Consider the following 23587-nt stretch of genomic DNA (forward strand, 5'->3'; position numbering starts at 1 on the left):
GGTACAAAAGATACAATTTTTCCTCTGGCATTTGAAAAGAAAATCACAGGCACATGTGCGCGCCACACACACAACCTTGTAAAGTATGTGGAAATAACATGGAGGAGAGACAGAATAAAAACAAATGAGTTTGGAGCAGGTCTTTGCGCAGAATCTGCTGGTCGTTGCTAGAGAAACAGTGGTGACCGAGCCGGAGAAGTCCCTGCCCTCATCTGACAGAGAGCTAGACAATGAGCCGTTAGGGAAGAAACATGTGATATGATTGCAGGTCCTGCTAAGTGCTATAAAGAAAAATAAGAGACCATGAGCAATAGAGAATGCTGGAGCGGGGGGTGGAGGGAGAGAAGGAGGTCCTATCTGAAGGTCTCCTATCTGTTGTGTGGTTCTGCATGGCTTGCCGCCTGCTGGACGCACTTAGTAAGCCTTGCCTAAGTGCTGGCTTGAGACGCTTGGCTTTGCATTGCAGTCTTCTAAGTCTAGGCCCCTGGAGGCTTCAGTCAGCCTCAACTCCAGGCATATCACCCTGGTGTTTGTATGTGTGACTGTCTATATGTAGACATAAGCATTGTCATCACTGGGTTTATGTTCTTCAAGGAAGTCAAGACTGGTCCAGTGCTGGTTAAACATGAAGCACTGGTGGAACCAGTGCTCATTAAGTCCTGGTGGAACCAAATTATATTGTCTCACATGTACATACATGTGCTTAAAAATCCACATGGATGTGCTTATCCACATTCCCCATTCACAGGCAGATGCACGTGTTTGTACACCGCTGTCCCCACGCATTACAGTCCTGGAGGGCAAATTCAGGCATAAATCCAAAAGGAACAAAATCTGGGAAATAGATGCTTTAAGATCTGTTGGATAAATAGGTTCCAGTGCAGAGCAAGCATTGATTCCATTTCAAGATGCAATCAAGTGATGGCTGACGGCACATTGCAGTGATTGGTAACCATGTTGAATCTTCGTTAGAAAGTGCTATGTCCCAAGTTCTATAGTTTCTCTGGCATGGGAGCATTTTCCAGAAGAGAGCTCTTTTAACTTTCAAAGAAAGTGCCTGTGTTTTTATCCATTTGTTCTTGGAATATATGATTGGTCATTTTAAGTGGCTCACACAGGAGGAATATAAATGGCTGAGACTCAGATGTTATCTGGACAGAAAATGAGCCTGGAGCACCAACTGTGATATGAGAAATGTTAGTTGGTTGTCATTGGCTCTGTATTTGAGATGCAAATTGATGTTTGGGAGGAGAGAGGAGACAGATGGCTGATAGAGAGGGAGACACTGAAGTGCTGTGTGTTCCCTAAGGCATGTATTTAGGAAAACCTCTTTTCTGCGCCTGTCTTCCTTTGAAGGAAATCGGCCTGGAGAAGGCAGCCATGGACATGACGGTCTTCCTGAAGCTGCAGAAGAGAGTACGGGAGCTGGAGCAGGAGAGGAAAAAGCTGCAAGTGCAGCTGGAGAAGAGAGAACAGCAGGACAGCAAGAAAGTCCAGGTACGTGAAGGGGCTGCAGTGCTCTTATGGTGCTTGGATGAGAGAACAATCCAGCTCGTGTTCCCAGGGCTCATGTGGCATGTGTGACCACATGGGATCATGCTCCTGCTAAGTCTCAGAGGGCTCCTCCTTATTGCATTGGAGTCATGCTGAGTCTTCTCTGAGTGCCCCTACACCACCAGCTGAACAGGAGTAAGCTCCCTCGTGCTCCGGGTTTCCACTGGTGAAGCTAGGGGGAAGTCTGTGGCATCATCACCTACTTGCAAAGAGGGGAGCTCCCTGCCAGGAGGACCAGGCTGTGTAATAAGTGTGTAAATACAGCAGAAGTCAAATGTTCACAGAGATAACCTATCGCCCTTTCATACCTGGGATCTGGCATGGGCTTGGGTTCAGCCTTTTTGGGTCAGAGGCAGACCGAGTGTGTGTCACTCACCCTCCTCTCCCATGGCTGCACCCTTGCCTCAGTCCAGATTATCAGCAGCCTCTTGGGTCTAGAAAGGATATTGTTTGAAATCTTAGTAGCTCCAAAAGTAATCGTTCCATCTCAAGGAACTATTGGGCACCCACGCTGCATTCAGAACTATGCCAGTGCCAGGCATGTAGTAGGTACACAAAATGTTCATTAAAGGACAGCAGATAACAATGTAAGAGAAATCCCCAGGATTTCTCTTGAGGATTGAGGAATTTAAATGTTATGAGGAATTCAGATGTTATGTCTGAGAGAACCGGACATAACACATGTGAAAAGTAAAAAATAACTTTGGTAGCACTTAAATAAATACAAGTTGAGTGTGAACAGGTTGGTGCCATAGGAGTAGAGAATCCATTGAATATAGCAGTGCTAAGGAGGAAAGAACCATTTATTTCTCTGGAGATAGAAGGACCACTTCTAAAGGGTACAAGGCCAATTCTGCCATGGGTTATATCATCAGCTGACCTCATAGTGAGCTTGAAAAAGGCCTTTCGTGTGTTCTCAGGCCTGAATTATTAATTGTGGAGTTTGACACCTACCCCATGTTCTCAGTCCCCATCCCTTACCTCACTTCTGTGCCCATTTTTTGCAACACCTGTGTTCCCTTTGCAATCAATTGTGATACAGATTCTGATCTATATTGCTAGCAAATTCTTGTTCCCCACCCCCCCCACCCCCCACCCCCACCCCCGCCCCCAGCAGTAACTGGGCGGGGGTAAATCTTGCTGATGGGTTTAAATCTCTCAGGTGGACTTGATTCAGAATGGAACGTGAAAAGATTAGGCTTCTAAATTACTCTGAATTAGAAGGAAAGCTGCCCTGACAGGCAAGTGCAAATCAAATCAATGAAAAGCTACACAGATGATATCAGACGGTGCCTGACGTACAAGTTCTTGGCCTATCCAGCTGTACCTAAAGATGCATTCTCCGGGCTCCCCATTCCAGACATGCCAACTAATTTTGGCATCTTGGCTTTAGAACTTCTCTGGATACCAAATAAAAAAGGGTATCTTTTTCCTCCTAAATAACCACGGAACAATAGTTGGAACTCTATGCCTGGGCCGTAGCTCTGTCATGTATATTAAGGATCTCTCTTTAGGGACAATGGCCTTGTTTCTGACAGTTTAAGGAAGGAAAAGCAGGAGTGGGTTGGGGGAGGGTATGGGATCCCTCTGTAGCACCCTGAAATGGAGCTTTTGGAGGTCAAGTTCTTGGATTCGCTGTTGGTCCAAAGAGGGATCCTGAGCTACCTGGGTCTTCATTCTGGAGAGAGATGGCTCGGGTCTCAGCCACAGAGAGAGGCCATGCACTGAGTGAGAAATGGCAGGGAAGCCCGTGGGATGTACCATCAGTATGGGAGTGAGGGTGCGGCCTCTATGACAGTCTATGGTCGGTGCATTTGACCTCTCACCCAGCCACCTCCCTTTCTCAAGCCTGGCAAAGTCACCTTGGACAATAGGGTGATTCCTATGGGCTGCCCACTTACAAACATGACTGCCAGCCCATCTTAATAGAGCCCCTTGAGTCTGAGTAGGTGATCTCCATTTTCTGAGAATCTAATGTACTCAATATTATCCATGGACACATGGCAAATCCATGCTACATAGAACACAAGTACAGAACTCTCACCGGAGCAGCAGGTTGAATGCAGACCCTGGACAGCCACAGCCTCCTGTACCACTGGTGTTGGTGGAGGCAAAACAGACACTGGTACCTTGGAGGGGCTTTACCCCCAGGTTGCAGGACTGGAAACAGTGCAGTTAAGTGTCGGCATCCTTCAACTGGGAGGAGTACAGGAGATGCTCAGATCCTGTTCCTGTCTCCAAGCCTGGGGCAGGCTAGTCCATCCACAGCAGGAGGACTTAACACTGCTAGCTAGCACGTAGGTAATCTCAGTAAGTGATCTTTCCATTTTTTCCTCCAAAAGTCCATCTTATTCAGGGACTATCACCCACTACTTGAAATTACTCCAAGTAGTTAACCATTTATGAAGCTGTTTCTACCCCTTCTCATTGGCAGTTTAAGTCTAGTAGCAGCTAAATAACTGTAGGAATTATTCGCTCAGCTGAATCCTAGTGAGTTGTTACTCCAGAAATTGCCATAGACAAGCACTAGCTTTGGAGTTCTGATGTCAGACAGCAATACAGAGTGTTGTGGGCCATCTCTACTACCTGCGGTAGTGTCATGGAGGAAGCAGCTCTCTGCAAGGTGCTTAGAGTTTAGTTAGGAAACAACACACTGGGGAGGTTTCCTCCCTCATAAATTGGAACGTAACTTGTTAACCTTGTTACTAGAGACATAGTTTTACAGTGTGTGTTAGCTTCCTAAGGCTGCTGAAACAAAACACCACAAACTGGATGACAAAACAACAAAAATTTATTCTCTCAGAGTTCTGGAGGCCGGAAGTCAGAAATCAAGGTGTTGACAGCCTGTATTCTCTTGAAGGCTTTAAGGGAGAATTTGCTTCATGCCTTTCTCTTAACTTCCCATGTTTCTGGCCATCCTGGTGTTCCCTGCCAGGCAGCTGCGTGGCTCCAGCCTCTGCCTCCCTCTTCACATGGCCATCTTCCCCGTGTCTTCTTCCGACTGGATTAACGTCCACCCTAATGACCCCAGCTTAACTTGATTACATCTGCAAAGACCCTATTTGCAAATAAGGTCACATTCACAGTTTCTAGGGGTAAGGACTTCAGAATATCTTTTGGGGGGCAAAATTCAAGCCATAACACAGTGTTATACATATTTAACCTATAAGTGCCTGTGGGGACCATGTGAGTGAAGGTGGAGGGGGGACAGGAGGGAGGTGTTGATGGAGCACTTCATGGTAGGCTGGAGTATTGAGCTGCACTTTGAAGGTGGGAAGGAAGTGGACTTGTGGAGGGTGGGGGTGTTGGGTATTCACGCACAGGCAGGATGAGCAAGTTTGACCACAGTTGGAAACACCTCTGTGGAATATCTTGCTTGAGGTCCACGCTCATCTTTGTCTCTCTATCCATGTAGGTGGAACCACCACAGACTGACATAGATTTGGACCCGGATACAGATCTGGCCTACAATAGTCTGAAGGTAAGATTCTTGGGAGACAGGCTTCCTGGAACGCTCCGCCGTCAGAGGGCAGATGACAAATCTGGGCATCAGGAGATCAGGCCCTGAGCCATAGTCTGCTAACAAGGAGAGCCATAAGCAGGTAGCTTCCTTTTTCCATGCTGCAGTTTCTTCACCTTTGGAATGAAGGAAAATTTGTATCTACTACAGGAATGATAATAAATATATGACCTTCCCAATACAATTTCAGTTAAAATATGGCCACTAAAAATCACTTAGGAAAAAAACAAGGCTTGCATGGGCAGATGTAGGGCAGAGGGATCTGCCAGTGTGTCCTCTGCTGGCATGCGGGGAGACAGTGCAGTAGAACAGTGGGAGGTGAGCGGGCCCCACGGCAGGGAGGAGTGCACAGAAAAGGAGCTGCAGAAGAGGCCCACCCCATTACCATCCTCAAAGACGTGATAATGTGGGAATTTAGCCTATCTGCCAGTCACTTACAGGACTACAGATAACTCTGGCTGGTTGATCTGAAGGTAGTGAGTTATCTCAATGGACTGTTCACAATCTGTTACAGATCGAGCTCCTTGTTCTATTCCTTCCCCCATCTTACTGCTGCACTTGACTTGTCAAAATATAAGTAACTCTGGTAACAGCTACATTGCCCAGGAGAACAGCCTTGAATCATTCCCATGGCTTATTTCAAATTTTTTAAAGTGTGGTAAAATACACAAAAAATTTACCATTGTAATTAACTCTTCTAAGTGTACAGTTCAATAGTATTAAATACACTCATAATGTTATACTAGCATCTCACCAGCACTCCATAACTCTTTTCATCTTTTAAAACTGAAGCTCTGCACCCATTAACAACTCCCCAGTTTCTCCTCCCCCAACCTCTGGCAACCACGATTGTACTTTGTCTCTCTGCATTAGACAACTCTAGGTTCCTCACACAAGTAGAATTGTATGGTATTTGTTTTTTGTAATTGGCTTATTTCACTTAACATTATGTCCTGATGGTTCATCTCTATTGTAGCATGTGTCCGTCTTCTTCTAAGACTGCGTCCCATTGTGTGTGTGCGGATCACACTTTGCTTTTCCATTTGTTAGACATCTAGGCTGCTTCTCTGTTTTAGCTATTTTGAATAATGCCGTACTGAACATGGTTTCCAAGTATCTCTTGGAGACCCTGCTTTCAATTCTTTTAGATATATACCCCGAAGTGGAGTTGCTGGATCATGTGGTCATCCTATTGTTAATTTTTTGAGGAACTGCTGTACTGTTCTCCATAGCAGCTATAACATTTTACATTCCCACCAGCAGTGCACAAGGGTTCTAATTTCTCCACATCCTTGCCAACACTTAGTATTTTTTTTTTATAGTAGCTATTCTGATAGGTGTAAGGTGATGTCTCATTGTAGTTTTGACTTGCATTTTCCTAATAATAATACTGAGCATCTTCTCATGTTTATTGGTCTTTTTTTTTTTTTTTTTTTTTTTTTTTTTTTTTTTTTTTTGAGACGGAGTCTCGCTCTGTCACCCAGGCTGGAGTGCAGTGGCCGGATCTCAGCTCACTGCAAGCTCCGCCTCCTGGGTTTACGCCATTCTCCTGCCTCAGCCTCCCGAGTAGCTGGGACTACAGGCGCCCGCCACCTCACCCAGCTAGTTTTTTGTATTTTTTTTTTTTTAGTAGAGATGGGGTTTCACCACGTTAGCCAGGATGGTCTCGATCTCCTGACCTCGTGATCCGCCCGTCTCGGCCTCCCAAAGTGCTGGGATTACAGGCTTGAGCCACCGCGCCCGGCCTTATTGGTCATTTCTATGTAGCCTTGAAGAATGTCTTTTCAGTCTTCTGCCCATTTCTGAATTACGCTGTGTGGGGTTTTGTGTTGAGTTTTAGGAGTTCTGTACATATTCTAGATATTAATCCCTTATCAGATACATGATTTGCAAATGATTTCTCCCATTTTGTGGGTCATCTTTTTACTCTGATAGTGTCTTTTGGTGTACAAAATGTTTACATTTTCATGAAGTCCAGTTTGTCTATTTTCTTTTGTTGCCTGTGCCTTTGGTGTCATGTTTAAGAAATCGTTGTCAAATCTGATGTCATAAGGCTTTTGCCCTGTGTTTTCTTCTGAGAGTTTTATAATTTTAGGTCTTACATTTAAGCCTTTGATCCACTTTGAGTTAATCTTTGCTGAAGATTGAGGTAAGGGCCCAACTTAATTCTTTTGCTGTGGATGTCCGGTTTCCCAGCACCATCTGACTTTTAAACAACCAGGGCCACGCAGATGGCATGGGAGAGTGTGTCATAGAGATCTCCTTCTGGAGTTATTGATTAGACTTACTTTCCTCATGTGATATTCTACAGATTCAAAACCCTGCAAGGAGCCTGGGAGTCTTTCAGTGGGATAAATGCCTGCAGCGAGGGGACTTCTGTGCGCCAGCCTTCAGCCGCCTTTCCCAAGGGAGGCTTAGCCCCTGGGGATGAAAATGAGCATGTGAACTATTATAGTTAGCACTTTGGGGACATCAATGCCACCCATCCTTTCAGAACTGGTGAGAGGGGCCCAGTAGTTCCCCAGGAGTAGATGTGGGACTGATGGCATCAGGCATTACTGAACTTGCTGGAAATGTAGATTCTCAGGTCCCCTCCCAGACCCACTGAATCAGAAGCTTGGGACAGGGCCCAGCCATCTGTGTTTTAACAAGCCCTGCAAGGGATTCTGTTGCCCACTCAGGTCTGAGAACCACTGTACTACCCTACCCACAAAGCTGCCTCCCAGACTCCTGCATTAAAATCAGTGCAAAAACTCCTCCTCCCATTTAGCTGTCCTTGAGGAAGATGCCCCTTCTTGATTTTACAGGCCTCGTCTCCACTGCCAAGCATGGGGCCCAGCACAGAAAGGGTGCAATAAATATTTGTCTTAAACTGCCACAAGTCTAAATAGCTGCTCCACTCTGCTGCTGTTGACTTAGGCCAGGATTCTGAGGGTGTGAGACCTGGTTTTCCCAGCATTGTCTCTGATGAAATGATTTTACCTATGGGCCGTGTCACAGAGGCTGGTCCTGGGGACCCCTGGGGTTAAAATTACCCACTGTAAGGAAGCACTCATGTTGAAGAGGCTGGCTTGGGTGCTTCTCACTTAACCAGGCCCAGCCCAGCATTCAGGGGACTTGATGACCACTTATTAGTATTTTTTATAATGATGGAAATTGGGCTTTTAGGCAGAACACAGTCAGCTTATGTTTAGTGAGCTCCCCCTATGCACATCCCTCCTGAATGCTCTGAAGTGTGCAAAGGGGTGGGAAGTGTACTGTGCCCTCCAAAAGTATAGACTCTACCTGAGCAGGTAAGTCAAAGCGCTAAGATGATGAGTCGACACACCTGGCCACTCAGCTGCCTCTTCCAGCCTGATCCTTTTCCAGTTGGATTTGAAAAAGCTGCCCACAGGTACATGCACGAGATGAGGCTACTCTAGGAAGACCCCTTGACAAGTAGCGATTTTTTGCTTAAACCCTTTTACCAGAATTTTAAAAATTTCTGCTGATCCTGCTGGAATGCAAAAGGTAACTGCAGCTCTTGGCAGAAGCACACTGACTATGTACCCTGCATGAGGCTTAGGTGCCCCCATTTGGGGTAAGGTCATGTAGAAGGGTTCTCAGGGCCAGTCACTCCTGCAGAGCATTGTCTCTGGAGGCCTGAGTAGGGTGGATGGAAGATGGGTCTCCCTGCAGTGACTGTTAGCCCCGGCCAGTGTGCAAAAGCAGAGGAGAATGAGTGTAGGGATGGTGAGGGTAGGAGGGGTGGCTCTAGGGTCAGCAGAGGAGGAAGCTCACCATTCCCTGGTGCCTGAGACAGGCCTGGTAGCCAAAAAGAGCCATGACTGTGCTGACTTGGAAGCCAGCTGGGCAGACAGACCCTGCTTACGGCCAGCAGCAGTGTTGGTTTTTCTTTATCGACCTGCTATCAGCCAGAGCTGGATTCAAATCAGGAGATGGTACCCACTGACTCAGAGTTTGTGCAAGAATAATAGAGAACTGAGAGTCCAGCTTGACACTTAAACACTTTTCACCTCAACTGACTATCCAGCCATTGGCTTATCCAATGTTGAACATGCATCAGAAAAGACTCAATTGAGAAGATACTTTGAGTGTTTTTTTTTTCTCTTTAATGTATCCTTTTTATAGACATTTTTCATTTTTTTCTGTAAATTTATTAAAGTAATTCTGTTCATCTTAGAAAAATTTTAAAATACAGGAAAATTTAGGGAATTTTTTAAAAATCCATATTCCTGCCACTTAAAGGCAGTCTTTGATATTATTTGAATATTTATTTCTAATGCTTTTTATATGCATATTTATATAGCTGTTATATATATAATTTTTCTGCTTTTTTCCCTCACTATAACGAGCATTTTTCTACATGTCTTTGTAAACATGATTTCCATGGTTGATTAAAATTTGATGACATTATCACAATTATACATTCTCTAATTGATGAATATATTCTCATGTTTTACTTTTATAAATAATCCTGTGATGAAACTAGGCTTTTTTTGGAGAGAGAACTGGACTGTTCATTTTATTAAAATTCCTCAGAATTTTAAAACAAACTGCATCCATTACTGTTTACTGTGGCTAGATTTGTGAGAGCCATTTTCACAACTTCAGCTTGTTTTATGGAACACAGATCAGTTTTACTGGTTTAAAATCTTGCAAAGTTATAGAATGGTGATTTAGTGTTGACTATAGAATTTCAATGAACCCTCATTCAAAATTGTGCCGCCTCCAGTGGTAACGTTCATCCTGTGTGAAATATCTACTTTGTCTCATAGAGTGCTCTCCAGGGATGTACTGAAGTTTAAGAAATAGGTACCCCAACTCTACAGAAAGGTTCCTGCCCAGTCCAATGTCCAGCTAACCTAGGAGCTTGAAGTCCTGGGGCTACCCAGGGACAGGAAATTGGAAGCATGTGGTGTGCAGGGCCCAGCCTCAGCATACTCTCCTGGGGCAGTTTCACCCCCACCCACCCACACATCCTCCCAAGACTTCAGTCCTCACCAACATACTGATCCATCTCTAGCCCCTAATTCTAACTGCTCACTATGCCATGGAGACTACAGCTGAATACATCTGAACCCTGAAACCCCATCTTGTCTCAATCGATGACACACATGTCACTCAAGCATCTAGACTTGCTTCCCACTTACTTCCCACATCCAAGTAGTCTCCAGGTCTTGACAATTCCACCTCCTAAATCTCTGCAGCTCATTCCCATCTCCCTCTGCTCCCTGCCATGGGCCATGCCACGTTGTACTGCAGCCAGATGGCCTATCTCCCCATGGAAACCAGGGAAACCCTTCTGAAGCTCTGTGATGACCAACTCACTGCTTTTTCCTGGATCCAGCTCCCTTCCCTGGGTTTTGGAATCTCTTGACCCCCGCCCCCTCTGCTCTGCCTTCTGCATGACAGCCTTTCCCCAGCAAGTCCTGCTTGTTCTCCTTCTCTGAGGCCTTTGTACCTGGAGACCTCTTGTCTGCCTTTTTCACAGAGCTAGCTGCTCCTGTCTTTTAGCTGTTCAGACCTGTTCTGTTGCCTGAGTCAGTGGATGGCATTCTCCTGTGTTCCACAGTCACTCTGGATTCACTCGTGTCATGGTGTGTTCCAGGCCGCAGTGCCATGATCTGTACTTCAGTGTAATTGGTAGGTTCTAAGCAGGTGTTGTGCCTGCAGCACCTAGCACAGTGCCTGGCCTGAAGAAGGCAGATGATGAAGATTGGTGGGAGGGAGGGTCAGGGAATGGGACTCCCTTATTCTCCAACTGGAATGGCATCACATTTGAATGCATCAAAACTATGTCTTTCACACAAATTCATGCTTCCATTTATATGAGGTACCTAGAAGGGTCAAACTCAGAGACAGAAAGTAGAATGATGGTTGCAGCAGATGAGGAGCTGGGATAGGGAGTTAGTGTTTCATGGGGACAGAGTTTCAGCTGGGAAGGGTGAAAAAGTTCTGGAGATGGATGGTGCGGATGGTTGCACAACATAAATGGACTTAATGTCACTGAACTGTGCACGTAAAAATAGGTAAGATGGGGCCGGGTGCGTGGCTCACACCTGTAATCCCAGCACTTTGGGAGGCCAAGGCGGGTGGATCATGAGGTCAGGAGATTGAGACCATCCTGGCTAACATGGTGAAACCCCATCTCTACTAGAAATACAAAAAAAGAAAAAAAAAAAAAAAAAAAAAAAAAGCCAGGCGTGGTGGTGGCCGCCTGTAGTTCCAGCTACTCGGGAGGCTGAGGCAGGAGAATGGCGTGAACCCAGGAGACGGAGCTTGCAGTGAGCCGAGATCTCGCCACTGCACTCCAGCCTGGGCGACAGAGCAAGACTCTGTCTAAAAAAAATAGTTAAGATGGCTAATTTTGTGTGTTATATTTTTTACCACAATAAAGCATGCATATTCTTTTGGCACTGTTGACCAGAAAGGATGATGAGGAAATGGTAGTGAGCCTGTGGGGGAGGAGAGGGGAGTGGAAAGGAGAGGTGATGTGTGGGGGCCCGTGGGGTATGATTATGGGAGATGGTATCCAGGAATGTTTAGAGAATGGGATAAATAGAAATGTCACAGATGTGCCCTGGGCAGAAATCCTTGAAAAACAGCCAGAGCTTTCACCCAACCTGGCTCTCTTTGTCTTGAGGCACAATCTCACAGCTGAGTAGGGCCTGGGGTGGCTGTCAGCTCAGGCAGCCAGCTGACAGCTGTCACTGAGCTCAGTTCTGGCCTGTCAAGGTTGGAGGAAACCTTAGCCACCAGCTGTTCTCACTCCCTTAAGCCACACCTGAGGAGGCTAAGGTTCCAGGACTGTGCAGTGTGCACCTTGAGCCAGGAGGGGACCGAGGGCTGTCTCCACACCCAGTGTTCCTCTAGCATGTGACACTGACTCTCCTGAGGATGGCCTTGGCTGCCGGAAGATCACCCAGGCGCTGAGGGGATCCCGAACTTCTGAACTTAGTAAATAGACTCACCAGAGACTTGGTGACTCCTCAATGATCATTATTAATCACCTTATTTTGGGGTCTTCGTCATGTCTGCAGAGTTACTATCTCTGTGCATGGTTCTAAACCTTCTGGAAATCACCACATATATGGTGGGGTCATGGGGGCACCCTGGACCAGGTGTTGGGAGTCCTGGCCATCTGTCCTAGGTCAGTCTCTAAACTTGTTGTGAGCCTTCCCCTCCCTGGGCTCAGCTTCCTCACTCAGCAAATCAAGAGATTCATTCTCCCCAGTCATCTCCTTGTTCCATCATGCTGTGGCTCTGTAACAAACATGCAACCGATGTATACTCATCCACATCTTTGGGCTTCCTTTGGGAAATTTTGAATCTCATATATCCCAGGGTCCTGCTGGCAGTTTGTGTGTGATCATCAGACTTCATCTCAAACACAAAGTTAAATGTACTACCCAGAAAATATAATGTTCCAAAGTTGAGTTCCATTAGCACATTCGATTCTGTCTGTAGGTATTTTTCCTCTGCTGACATTGACAGTTGGTGGCTTTCTATATGACCAAAACAACAAAACTATGTCCCTGGTGTATCTTCCAAGTCATTAGTCCAGGACAAAAATGATGCTCCCTGAAAAATGGGGAGCAAGGGGTTCTCTGGGCAAATAAAGTTAGGAAATCCTGCATTGTGTACCTTTTCTTGGAAAGCCACAAAGCATGTGAACATGTTTGGATTCTAGGAATTTCTATGTTTACTATATGTCATTTAAAATTGTGAGCCCAGCATTTCCACAAGGAGGAGTTTCACAGCCAAACGTGTTTAGAAACATGAACACTGTTGAATCACTTCGGGGAACTGCCGCTCCTGAGGCATTGTGCAGGTGCTTCATGCTTGTGACTTGAAGTCATGAGTTCACATCCAGGTTCCAGCTTTGACTGCTTGCTGATGGCAGTCAGAACTTTTCATGTGTTTCAACGTTTAAAGAGCACAGTTTCCCAGTGGACAAAAGAAGGAGAGGAGGGGAGGCCCACACAGGGAGAGGGCCTTAGGGCAGGGAGTAATGGCAGCGGCCCTTGGGCTGTCTTCCAGAGGCAAGAGCTGGAGTCAGAGAACAAAAAGCTGAAGAATGACCTGAATGAGCTGAGGAAAGCCGTGGCCGACCAAGCCATGCAGAATAACTCCAGCCACGGCTCCCCAGACAGCTACAGCCTCCTGCTGAACCAGCTCAAGCTGGCCCACGAGGAGCTGGAGGTGCGCAAGGAGGAGGTGCTCATCCTCAGGACCCAGATCGTGAGCGCCGACCAGCGGCGACTCGCCGGCAGGAACGCGGTAACAAGATGGCGGCCCGCGGTGGGGCTGCTGAGGGGTGACCCTAGGTGATAAATTAGTGTTTTTTAAATATATCTTTACCCACGAGGGTCTAAAACCTGAAAGAGCAGAGTCTCTCGCTGTGGGGTCTCCTGTAAAAAGGCAGAGCAAAAGACTTGCTGCCCTGTCAGCATGACCTTCCCTGGGGGATGCAGCTAGAAGCTTCTAGAATCTTCTGAAGTTAATATGAAGACATGTAATAGGTAACCTCAGGGTGGCCTTTTCACCTCATACCCCTTACTGTTTGCTTTCTGAAATGGAGAGAGTCCTTGGTCCCTCCCATCCCCCCAGGGTGGCAAGTTCTGTTCACTGTATTTTCCTAATGTTCTCACTTCCTGGGACAGGCTAGAGCCAGAGGATGGGGACCGAGGCCACCTGGGTCACTCCATGGGGTCTAAAAGCCTGAGCCACTTCTGGGCATGAGCCTCAGGACGGCTGGGGTAAGCAGGTGCTGATGAGTGTGGAGGATTCCAGCCGAGCCAGGGTCTACCTGTGTGCTCTGGACTTGGGTGCTCTCTCCTCCCAGGGGCACCTCCTGGCCATCTTCCCCCACTGCCCCACATGCAGCTCTGTCTCAGCCTGGCCTCGTCGTTCTGTGTCTCTTCCAAGGTGACCTTTTGGAGTCGTGTTCCTGGCCTGGGTTTGATTGTGGTTATCTCTGTTCTTCCAGGCCTTTGTCTTTTCCCAAAGGCACGTTTTTATACCTGTTTGTATATAAAGCCATTTTGTGGCAATTGTTTAACCAGAGTTATTTTTTTATCTGGGGATTTCTAGGAGCCGAACATTAATGCCAGGTCAAGTTGGCCTAACAGTGAAAAGCATGTTGACCAGGAGGATGCCATTGAAGCCTATCATGGGGTCTGCCAGACAAACAGGTAAGGCTGCCGTGGTCAACTGTGCTGGACGAGGCCACAGAGAAGGGCCCTGCCCAGCCGAATCTGTTTGGGGTTTTCCTCAGGTGATGACCATGCGCTGAGCATCGGAGAATTATTTATTAGAGGACACGGAAAGACTGACTCAGTCCCCTGCCCTACTGTTAGCTCAGCAAGGCTCAAGCAACACAATTTCAGCATCTAGAGCCCAGGTCCCCTGAAAAGGATTAGGAACAGGGAGCTTCCCTGGGAGGATAACAGGAGTGGAATAGGAAGGTCTGGCTGAGAACAGCTTTTCTCCTTGAGAGGAAGCTAGCTGGGGTGGGGGCTGGCTAACTGACAGCGGAGGGCTGCTTAGCCACCTGCTGCAATGCCCTTCTCATGCATGCAATGTGTGTCACACATTGAGGGCCCATCCTCTGTCATTCAGAACAGATGGAACCCAAGCTGGGCACTCGGGTGGAATGGGAGCATTTCACCTCCACCATCTTAGCCAAAATGAGATCTCCCTGGATGTGAGTTTAGCAACCACTGTCCCCTTGAAGATGAGCTGAGCCAGGGTTAAGGCAAGCAAGAGTGATTGTCTGAGGGCGGCAGCAGGGCCAAGCATTGTCAGCAGACAGAATGCAGACCCCCAAGGCAGAGTGCCTGAGAAGGCGCACTGCGGAGTCCACTCCTCACCGTTTAGTAGTGGTCGCATGACCAATAGGTGCCTCAGTCACCTCATCTGAACTGGGACAGCCATAGCAGCGTCCCTTCCGTGGCTTTGGGGAAGATGGGGTGAGCTCCTATCATCCGTGTAAGGAACTTAGGACGGTGCCTGTCTGTGGTGCACACATGATGAGTGTTACTGCTGTGATCACCATTGTTATCGTCTCTGCTTCCTCATGCCCCTTTGGGCACCTATAAAAATGGAGCTGGCTGACCGAGCATGGTGGCTCACACTTGTAATCCTCTTTGGGAGGCCGAGATGGGCAGATCACCTGAGGTCAGGAGTTTGAGACCAGCCTGGCCAATGTGGTGAAACCCTGTCTCTACTAAAAATACAAAAATTAGCCGGGCATAGTGGCGGGTGCCTGTAATCCCAGCTACTTGGGAGGCTGAGACAGGAGAATCACTCGAACCCAGGAGACAGAGGTTGCAGTGAGCTGGGATCATGCCATTGCACTCCAGCCTGGGCAACAAGAGTGAAACTCTGTCTCAGAAAAAAAGAAAAAGAAGAAGAAGAAAAAAAAGATGGAGCTGGTCTTTTCCCTGGCTACCTTTCTGTCTTACCTCAACTAGTAGAATGTTGATCATTAAGTATTTGTTCAAAATTGGTGAAAACAGCAAACATTTCCAAAAAAATGTCACTAGGGGGCACTGTGAGTGCAACTTTTAAGTTTTTTGCAAGAATGTCACAGAGTCACTGAAGACTTCTGGTGCTTTGATTCCCAGATATTTTCATCCAGTCCCTCTTTCTGCAGAGGAGGAGACTGAGGCCCGGAGGGGTGGAACAGCTCAGGCCCGCAGGTGGCCTGTGCCTGAGTCAAGGTAGAATCCAGAAGGCCTGACTCAGGCTGGGGCAGCTTCCGGCCACTGAGTAGGTAATCAGAAGTCGCAGGCTCCAGGAGGAAATTAAATGTATTTCAAGAGAAGTATAATTATTTTCCCTAAAGGAGGGAGAGAAGGAATGCAGGTGACTCTCAGTGCTAAAACTGGAGTCAAGATTTAGTAATTTTTAATTATCTTGGGTTGAAGATAAGAAATGAGATGAATAAGAAAAAGCCCAGGTGATATTAAAGTAGAAAGGAAGAAGCACCGTGTGCTTGATCTGACAAGCGTTATGCGTATCTCCCGATCTTCAGAGCCGTCGCTGTTGGCAGCCCCTTTTATTCATTTAGCTGTTGTCAGGGATCCAGATCCCAGTTTAGGTTTTCCCAGGGGCTGCTTAATACTCTGGATTTGTCTTCCTTTACAGCAATAATAATGATGGTGATAAAATAAGAATAGCTTTTATTATATCTTAAAATAATTCTGTTCCCAGCAAGCCTGGCATACAATAGGAAACTAATAGCCTGTGAAACTGAGTTAAGTACAGAAAAGGAGCCAGCTGCCCTGGGGAGCGGAGGCCTGAAGAGCCAGCTCCGCGGTGTGTGCTGCACCAGGTGCTGTGGAAGTGGCCTCGGTGGGTCTGCCCCTCTCCCAGTCTGGCCTGAGTTTTGGGAAGTGTTCATGATTGCTCCAAATCCCAGCATTGAGGGAGGAGAGCTGCCAGGCAGGCTGGCAGGGAACAGGGACCCAACTGGGACTCCGTGGAGCCCACAGCAAGGGGATTCCCATTACCATGAGGGCCACCCTCGCAATGGGGTGCTTTGGAGATAGACAGCTGCTCTACCTTTCCTAACGTTGTCCTGTAATGGAGAATTATACTGTTTAAATATAAATTATATCTACACATGTGTGATTTGTGGGGGACCATTTAGAATTTTGATGACATCTATCCTCTCCCTAGAACAAGTTACACTCATACGCTGAATTTTGCTTAGATTTCTGGGGGCTTCCATCACATTCCCAGTCACAGCCCCTTTAAGCATTCATGATCCTCAAGTTCAGAACTTTGATCACTTGCTAACCTTCATAGTTCATAGAGTTTTGTTTTGGTCCCTACAACTGTGTCTTTTCCCTTGTTTTGAACTCTGGGGAGAGAAGCCATTGTTGAGGGTCTGCTCTGAGAGGAGCTGCAGGAATGCGGGTGGCACTTCTGCTTCCACAGAGCTTTCTCCTTTTATACCTCTGGGAACTAAGAGACGCCAACATCATTATCACCATTTTATCTATAGGAAGACGAAGGGGCAAGAGGGCTGTGAACATGAGCTGGGCAGTTTGTCTTCTTTTCAGGGCTGTCTATGGGAGGAGGATGGGGAAGTGGATTAGGAAGGCACAAGTTGCTGCTGCCCTCAGACCAGCCTCACCTTGGGTGAACACTTAAAGTCACAGAGCTAGATAGGGGCAGGAGTATGGCCAGGGTTCCGGTCTGGCTCCAAGAACAGTGCTTCTTTGATTCCTGTCCACTTCTACCCAAGCCTTACCAAGAGCGTAGAACTCCAAAGTGAGACTGGTGCGTTCCTGATGTCCCAGAAAACCTCCCAGCAGCTCCTCTCCACCCAGCAGGTCCCCGGCAAGACAGGAGGCCTCCAGGCTTTGCCACCTAGGCTTGGTCAGATGCAACTGGGGTTATTATTCACACACCCCCCATCCACACACCATGGGCCTGTCCAGGGCAGTGGAGACTGTGTTTGACAGGGAACTGTGTACAGTCTCAAGATTTGCTTGGAGCTGTTAGCTCATTTGACCTTGAGCCTCGGCTGCTATGGGCTGCCTTGCTCAGAATGGCAAAGAAGGCAGGAAGAGCTGACTTCTGCCCAGCTCCTCCCCCAGAGGGCCCAGCTTTAACCAGTCCTAGCTAAGAGCTCTGGGCTCTTTTCCGGGAGGTGATCATTTCCTTATGTTTCCCAAAGTTCTGCTGGTCCTGAGTCAGCAGCACAGTTTGGGTTTCCTGTAATTTCATGGCTGGGTGGTATCGATCCACAAACTGTTCACCCTCATGTGGCCAGGCCTAAGGCCTCAGATGTTTCTCTGCTGTTCCTGGCGTTTGGGGTGTGCCTTCCATTTCCCAGAGGTCCCTGGGAATATGCTAGGAGGTTGAATAGAAAGCTTGGCTATGAACTAAAGACGTTAGGCTATCTGTGGAGCACACAGGGGGCTTTTTAGGACCAGGAAACCGACCATCTCTGAGCTGGCAGGAACCTTGTCTGTTTCCCCAGGGAGGCAGGTTCTTAGCTGTGTCAGGGCCATGGTTGGCAGATCCTGTTTTTCAATATCTTCACAGACGCAAAGATTATTCCAGGCCTTGTCTGGTCTTCTATAAGATCTGGAAGAAACCTTTGCATAAGGTTAGTAATTAAAGATCTGGAATAAACCTTTGCGATAATTCAGCGGGTTGCTTTCACTTTACCCATAAAGAAAGAGGCCCAGGGCGTGGAGGTGATTAGCCCGGGCCACAGGCTCATTACAGGTGGGGCTGGGAGTTGCCCTGGGCTGCTGGGTTCTCCAGCCAGTTTCCTGGATGCCGAGCCTCACTGCCTCCTGTGGCTGGGAAACGACTGCAGCGAGTTAACTTATCTCTGTGTGGCACAGTGGCCTCTCTGTAAATATTTGTAGATTTATTAATTGATATCAAGCACTTACCTTTTCAACAAAAATTCCCGAGCCAAGTAGTTTGGGTTTTTTCTTCTCCCACCAGGAAGTGGCGTTCCCTCCCTGAAATTGGCCCATAGTGGCCTAAGTGGACCTGGAGGATCTCCTCCAGGGGTTCTCTCCTCTGGGAACCAATGGCTGAAGCAAGTTGGTTGACTGGTTTTTAATTTACTCGTGTGTCTGATTTCCTGAGCACTGTGGGCTGCCTGGGCTGCACAGTTCTCTACTTTTACCTTTGTCCATAGTGTCTGGCTTGTTACAGAATTAAGAATTCCGGGAGTGTGGCCCTGTGAGGCTGGTGGCCTGGGCATTAACGCTAACTTCCTTGTTGTATGAGTCAGCTTCGCGTGCCCCACCCTAGAGAGCTCTGCGTTCTGTAGCTCTATGGGGACGACAGAGGTGAGGTGACCCTTTGAGACAGGGCCCCAGCAGCCCCTCCCTGGGGGGGTTGGAGAGCCGGAGGCTGGAAAGGAGCTTTAGTGCAAGGTCTGGAGACGCTGGGTCCTGGCACAGGAGTCAGTGTTTCTCTGGTGTGGGGAAGGAGGTGGGTGGGGCCCAGGATCCCTGCACTTGTTCCCTTTCAGCGCTGATGCTCTCTGCATCTGGCCCTCCCCAAGAATCACTGCAGTGGTGCCTACAGTCCTCCAGGGAGCTGTGCCTTTGGGTTAAAGCACCAGCCATGAAAGGCCCTAGTAAAATGCAGGCACTAACACCTGAGAAGGGATGATGCTGAGTTATGAGTTTGGGATTTGTTAAAGTCCGTGTTGATGTTAATGATGGAGAGATATAATGAGGCATGCCCGACCCCCACTTCCTATCATGGCCTGAAACAGTCTCTAGGGTTAAATGTTAAAAGAGCCCTGGCTGAGGAGGAAGTCCCTTCAGATGGTGGGGGGCCTTAGGATTTTACTTTTGGTTTACAGATGGTTTGCCCCCCGGGAATGAGGATGAGGGGATTATGGGTCCTCATTTCGGGCTGTATGAATGCAGTTCTTGCTCCATTATTCCTGCGTAGAGAGCTGGAATCTGGCCTGCAAGAGGAGTACTCCAGGAACAGAGGCTGTTAGGAGCAGGGAGGTGGGACAGAGTCCTGCTGGGGGCAGCAGGCCCCTACCTGCCCTCCTCCACCCAACCCTGCTGGCCCTTGAGTATCTCTATGTGCCCAGGGCTGTGTGAGGTGAGGACATAGGTGTAGGTGGAACATCGGACACACCTGACCTCCAGGAGCTGCCCTTGCTGGCATGGGGCAGACACTGGGTAACTTGGAGACAGTAAAAGACTTTGCATGTGGAGGGGTAAGGAGTCCTGCTTTCCCAAATTGACTAAAAGTGGTAACACACCCCAGTCCCAAGGTCAAGGGGAGACATCATTCAGTTCTCATCTAGGGCATCACAACTTATTTTAGCTATTTGAGAAAGACCCTGCAAGGAGAGCTGGAGTTAAGATTAGTTAATACTTCTGTGTGCTTAAGGAGTCTCAGAAAGATCTGCATTGAAAAGCAGGTAATGTCTGCAGTCTCCTTCCTTACCCTGCTTGAGGCTGAAGTCCCCCAGGGGCTTCCCATGCTGCTCTGCAGGATGCAATGACTTCCCCCACCAGAGCCTGCTCATTGCCTGCAGCTTCCTCCACACACACATAGGGTCCTCTCCTCCCATCCCTTTGTGCATCTCTCCCTGTTCTTGTCTGAATCAGTCTGATTGAGGGAAGCACCATGTGTGAGGCTATGTGAATCCTTCTACTCTACCGTCACTGCTGCCTTGCTGCCATTTACAGAGCTGCCGAACAACTTGGCCCTCCGCTGTCTCTGGGGCAGCATGCTTTCCTACCCGGGGTTATTAGCAGGCCCCGCATGAGACCACATGAGCCCACTTCCAGACAGTACCGGAAACCAGAGGACTTGGGGGAGAGATGCTGTTTGCAGGTGACAGGAGAGGACGAAGGGAAAATGGGAGTTCTTGAGCCTTGCCTTTTTTAAATTTCCAAACCTTGGGTAGAATCTCCTCACTTTCCAGGACTCCCTGCCTGCCTGTCTCTTCCCTCTACACCGGACACCCTGTTTTTCTGTCCTTTGTTTCTAGCAAGACTGAGGATTGGGGATATTTAAATGAAGATGGAGAACTCGGCTTGGCCTACCAAGGCCTAAAGCAAGTCGCCAGGTGGAACATATTCCTTTCTTCCTGTGTCTGCTTTGTCCGTTGTGCCTGCTCATGTCTCTGCTTAACCGTTTCTCAGCTAGAGTGGGTACGAGGGCACGGGGAACGGTTGGCGTGCAGTCTGGCTGGTAGCCCCTGTGGTTGACCATCTGTCGCCGTGCCCAGGCTGTGCAGATGTGGTTGAGGATGGCTGGTTGTTTGGGTCAAGGTGGTAGCATTTAGTGGACCTCAGGAACCACATGGTCCAGCCCACTTGTTCTATAGATGAAGAAAGAGACAAGTGCGGGAGGTCACGTGGCAGCAGGCACGCAGCTGTTTAGAACAAGGCTGAGAAAGAAGCATACCTCTGGGGGATCCTGAGCCTGTGCTGCTTCCACACTACATATTGGTCCTCCCAACTCTGCAGGATCAGCCAAAAATGTCTGCCTGATCTGTGCTGCTGGTTGTGCTCCAAATGCAACCTGTGCCCCCCAGAGCCTGCCATCAGTACGTGTGCTGGTCCTGATCTCTGGGACTCCCTGGAGCTGATGGCAGCCAAGTGCAGTGCATGCGCCTTGACGTCTGGCCTCACAGCACCCTCGTGGGGTAGGGACACTGAAGCCTGAAGGGTTTAAGGAAATTGTTGGTGAAGCAGAAAATCCAGAATTTGAACCTGGTTCCATCTGATATCAGAGTCTGTGCCTGAAAGCCACTGGCCCTCAGGAGTGGGCGAGCAGCTTAGCTAGACAAGGTAGGCATGCACCAAAAGGACATCATGTGATGGTCACACCATAGGCCCATTGACTGCAAGTGGCTTTTAAGAGCTGTGGCATAGCTTTGCCCATTGGAGCCTTTCAACAAGAGATGAACTGGTGGTCACTGAGCTCGTTTTCCAGAAAGGAAACCGGGACTCTGCGAGGTGGCATGAGTGCTGGGCCCGGCTCCCTCAGCCAGGTCGTGGCGAAACAGGAGCCAGAAGCCCTCAGGCTGCTTCTCCTTGCTGCCTGCTGAGGATGTAGTAGAGGTACCTTTGCACCAAGAGCATCTCTTCTTGGAAAAAGAAAGTTTACTCAGCTGATTCACAGGGTAGTGTTTCTCTGGGTTCAGATGTGGCCCCACAATCTGTGAGCAAGGTGACATAGTGGGTCTGTTTCCTTGTGAATGGAATAGGACCTTCCTCATGGGGCATTATAAGGAATAAGGTTAATACAGGTGAAGTACTTTGCACATGCCTGATATGTAACCATGGAATAACAAATATTAGCTGCTACTTCTATTACTATCATGGTTATTATTCAGTAAGATCAGATTTTTGTCCCACCAAGAAGTTTGTTTTATTGGAGGAAGGACCCTTGTATGAAACCAGGTGATTCCTCGTGCCTCTCCATCAGCAGACCAGATGTGGTTTCATGAATCAGCAACTGAATGCATTAATAAAGTACAGACCTATGAATCAAGAGTCCTGGTTTCTAGAATCAGCCCTGCCACTGGTCGTGCCCTCAAAGCTCTTTTGGCCTTGGTTTTCTCACCTGCATGATGAGGTGGCTAGCCTAATGTTTCAGTAGGAATGGAACCCTGGCTGAGTCACTCAGCTACAGTCTACCTGGAGAATAAGACATGAACAGTGAACGTGCCGCACATGGCAGGAGAGAAATCCTCAGGGCAGCTCGCCTAGAACCCGACAGTGTCTGTACTCTCTCATTAAATGTATAACTTATTGGTGACCACTTTTAATGTGCTTACTATAGCCAATATTTGATATTACCTAAATGCTGTATTTCATTTAAAATCCTGATTTAATTACCCAATTGTCCTCCAAAAATCTCACGTTGTATTTCTTTGGTAATAGGTAATATCACCTGTAGTGAATGAGTGATTTTCTCAATCACTTCTTCATTCATGTAACTTTGTTGAGGAGCCACTGGGAGTCAGGTGTTGCATCCAGTGCTGCTATGGGGCTGACTCAGCTACATAAAATGTGGTTGCTTCTATCAACAATGTAGACTTCCCTCTCTCTCTTGCTCCCTTGTAGACATGGTCTTACCTCTCTCATGGCAATTCTCACTCCCAAACCATCAGAACTGTAAAAATCACGGCGCCTTCCTCCAGGGTAGCCATGGCCTCTAATAGCTGTCCCCTGGGCACAACCTGGTTCCTACCTGGGTGCCTAACCTTGGACATAATCGTTATTTGCATCCCTGGAAGACACTGAGGTGGATTTTTTCCATGTAACCATGTCTAGAAGCTCTTTACAATACCTCTCCCCCAGCACCCTAGCTTTCTTCATATGAAACCTGCTACACTGAATCAGAAAGCTGGTTTAAGTAACTAAGTCCAAGAATGACAGCATCATGGTCATATTAGCATCTAACTTCCTGAAGATGAGGCTGCCTATGAGCCTTTATTAATCTCTTGCCTTCTATTATGATGGGAGCATTACCCAGGTAACTGGCACCTCCTGGTCTTGGGCCTTTTGACCCAGAGTGTTATGAGACTTCTCAATCTTCGTGAGATCTCTAGGTCTCTCTGCTTCTTGTCATGACACCAGCTGACCTTACACCTTCCCCAAGATCATTTTTAAATAGTCTTAGTTTTCATCTTTGGGTGGAGGAAACTTGTGTATAAAAATTATATATGTAATAATTGTATGTGTAAAATAAAATGGGGCTAGTAATAATGGTAAAGATAAAAATGAAAGGGGCTAATATTTTGCCTTTCTAAAACTTGTGGAGAATCTGCCACAGGGAAAATATGTGAATAATATAATTAGTTCAGTTTTGCCAGAGTTTAATCTTAAGAAGGAGGTTCTTGTGAACTTTGGGGCAGATGTAGATGTTTTTATTTAAAAGATGCTTTAAGAAATGTGTTTCTGTTGATGGACATTTTGACAGGGAGGTAATCTTTCAGTCCCAAACCGCTAAACTGTGCTCACAGAATGAGGAACAAGG

The 23587-nt window shown here is 47.6% G+C and overlaps 1 protein-coding gene across 1 annotated transcript in view; it reads left to right on the top strand.

Annotated features, from left to right (window-relative positions):
* Positions 1-23587, top strand: part of MYO5B (myosin VB) — a 390702-nt gene that overhangs the window by 339950 nt on the left and 27165 nt on the right. The window contains exons 26-30 of the mRNA XM_023207571.2: positions 1357-1497; positions 4970-5035; positions 13118-13357; positions 14171-14271; positions 20586-20663. Of these exons, the coding sequence (XP_023063339.1) occupies positions 1357-1497; positions 4970-5035; positions 13118-13357; positions 14171-14271; positions 20586-20663 (626 nt within the window). The remainder of the gene's footprint in view (positions 1-1356; positions 1498-4969; positions 5036-13117; positions 13358-14170; positions 14272-20585; positions 20664-23587) is intronic.

This window comes from Piliocolobus tephrosceles, chromosome 18 (assembly GCF_002776525.5).
Source record: "Piliocolobus tephrosceles isolate RC106 chromosome 18, ASM277652v3, whole genome shotgun sequence".
Taxonomy (NCBI): Eukaryota; Metazoa; Chordata; class Mammalia; order Primates; family Cercopithecidae; genus Piliocolobus; species Piliocolobus tephrosceles.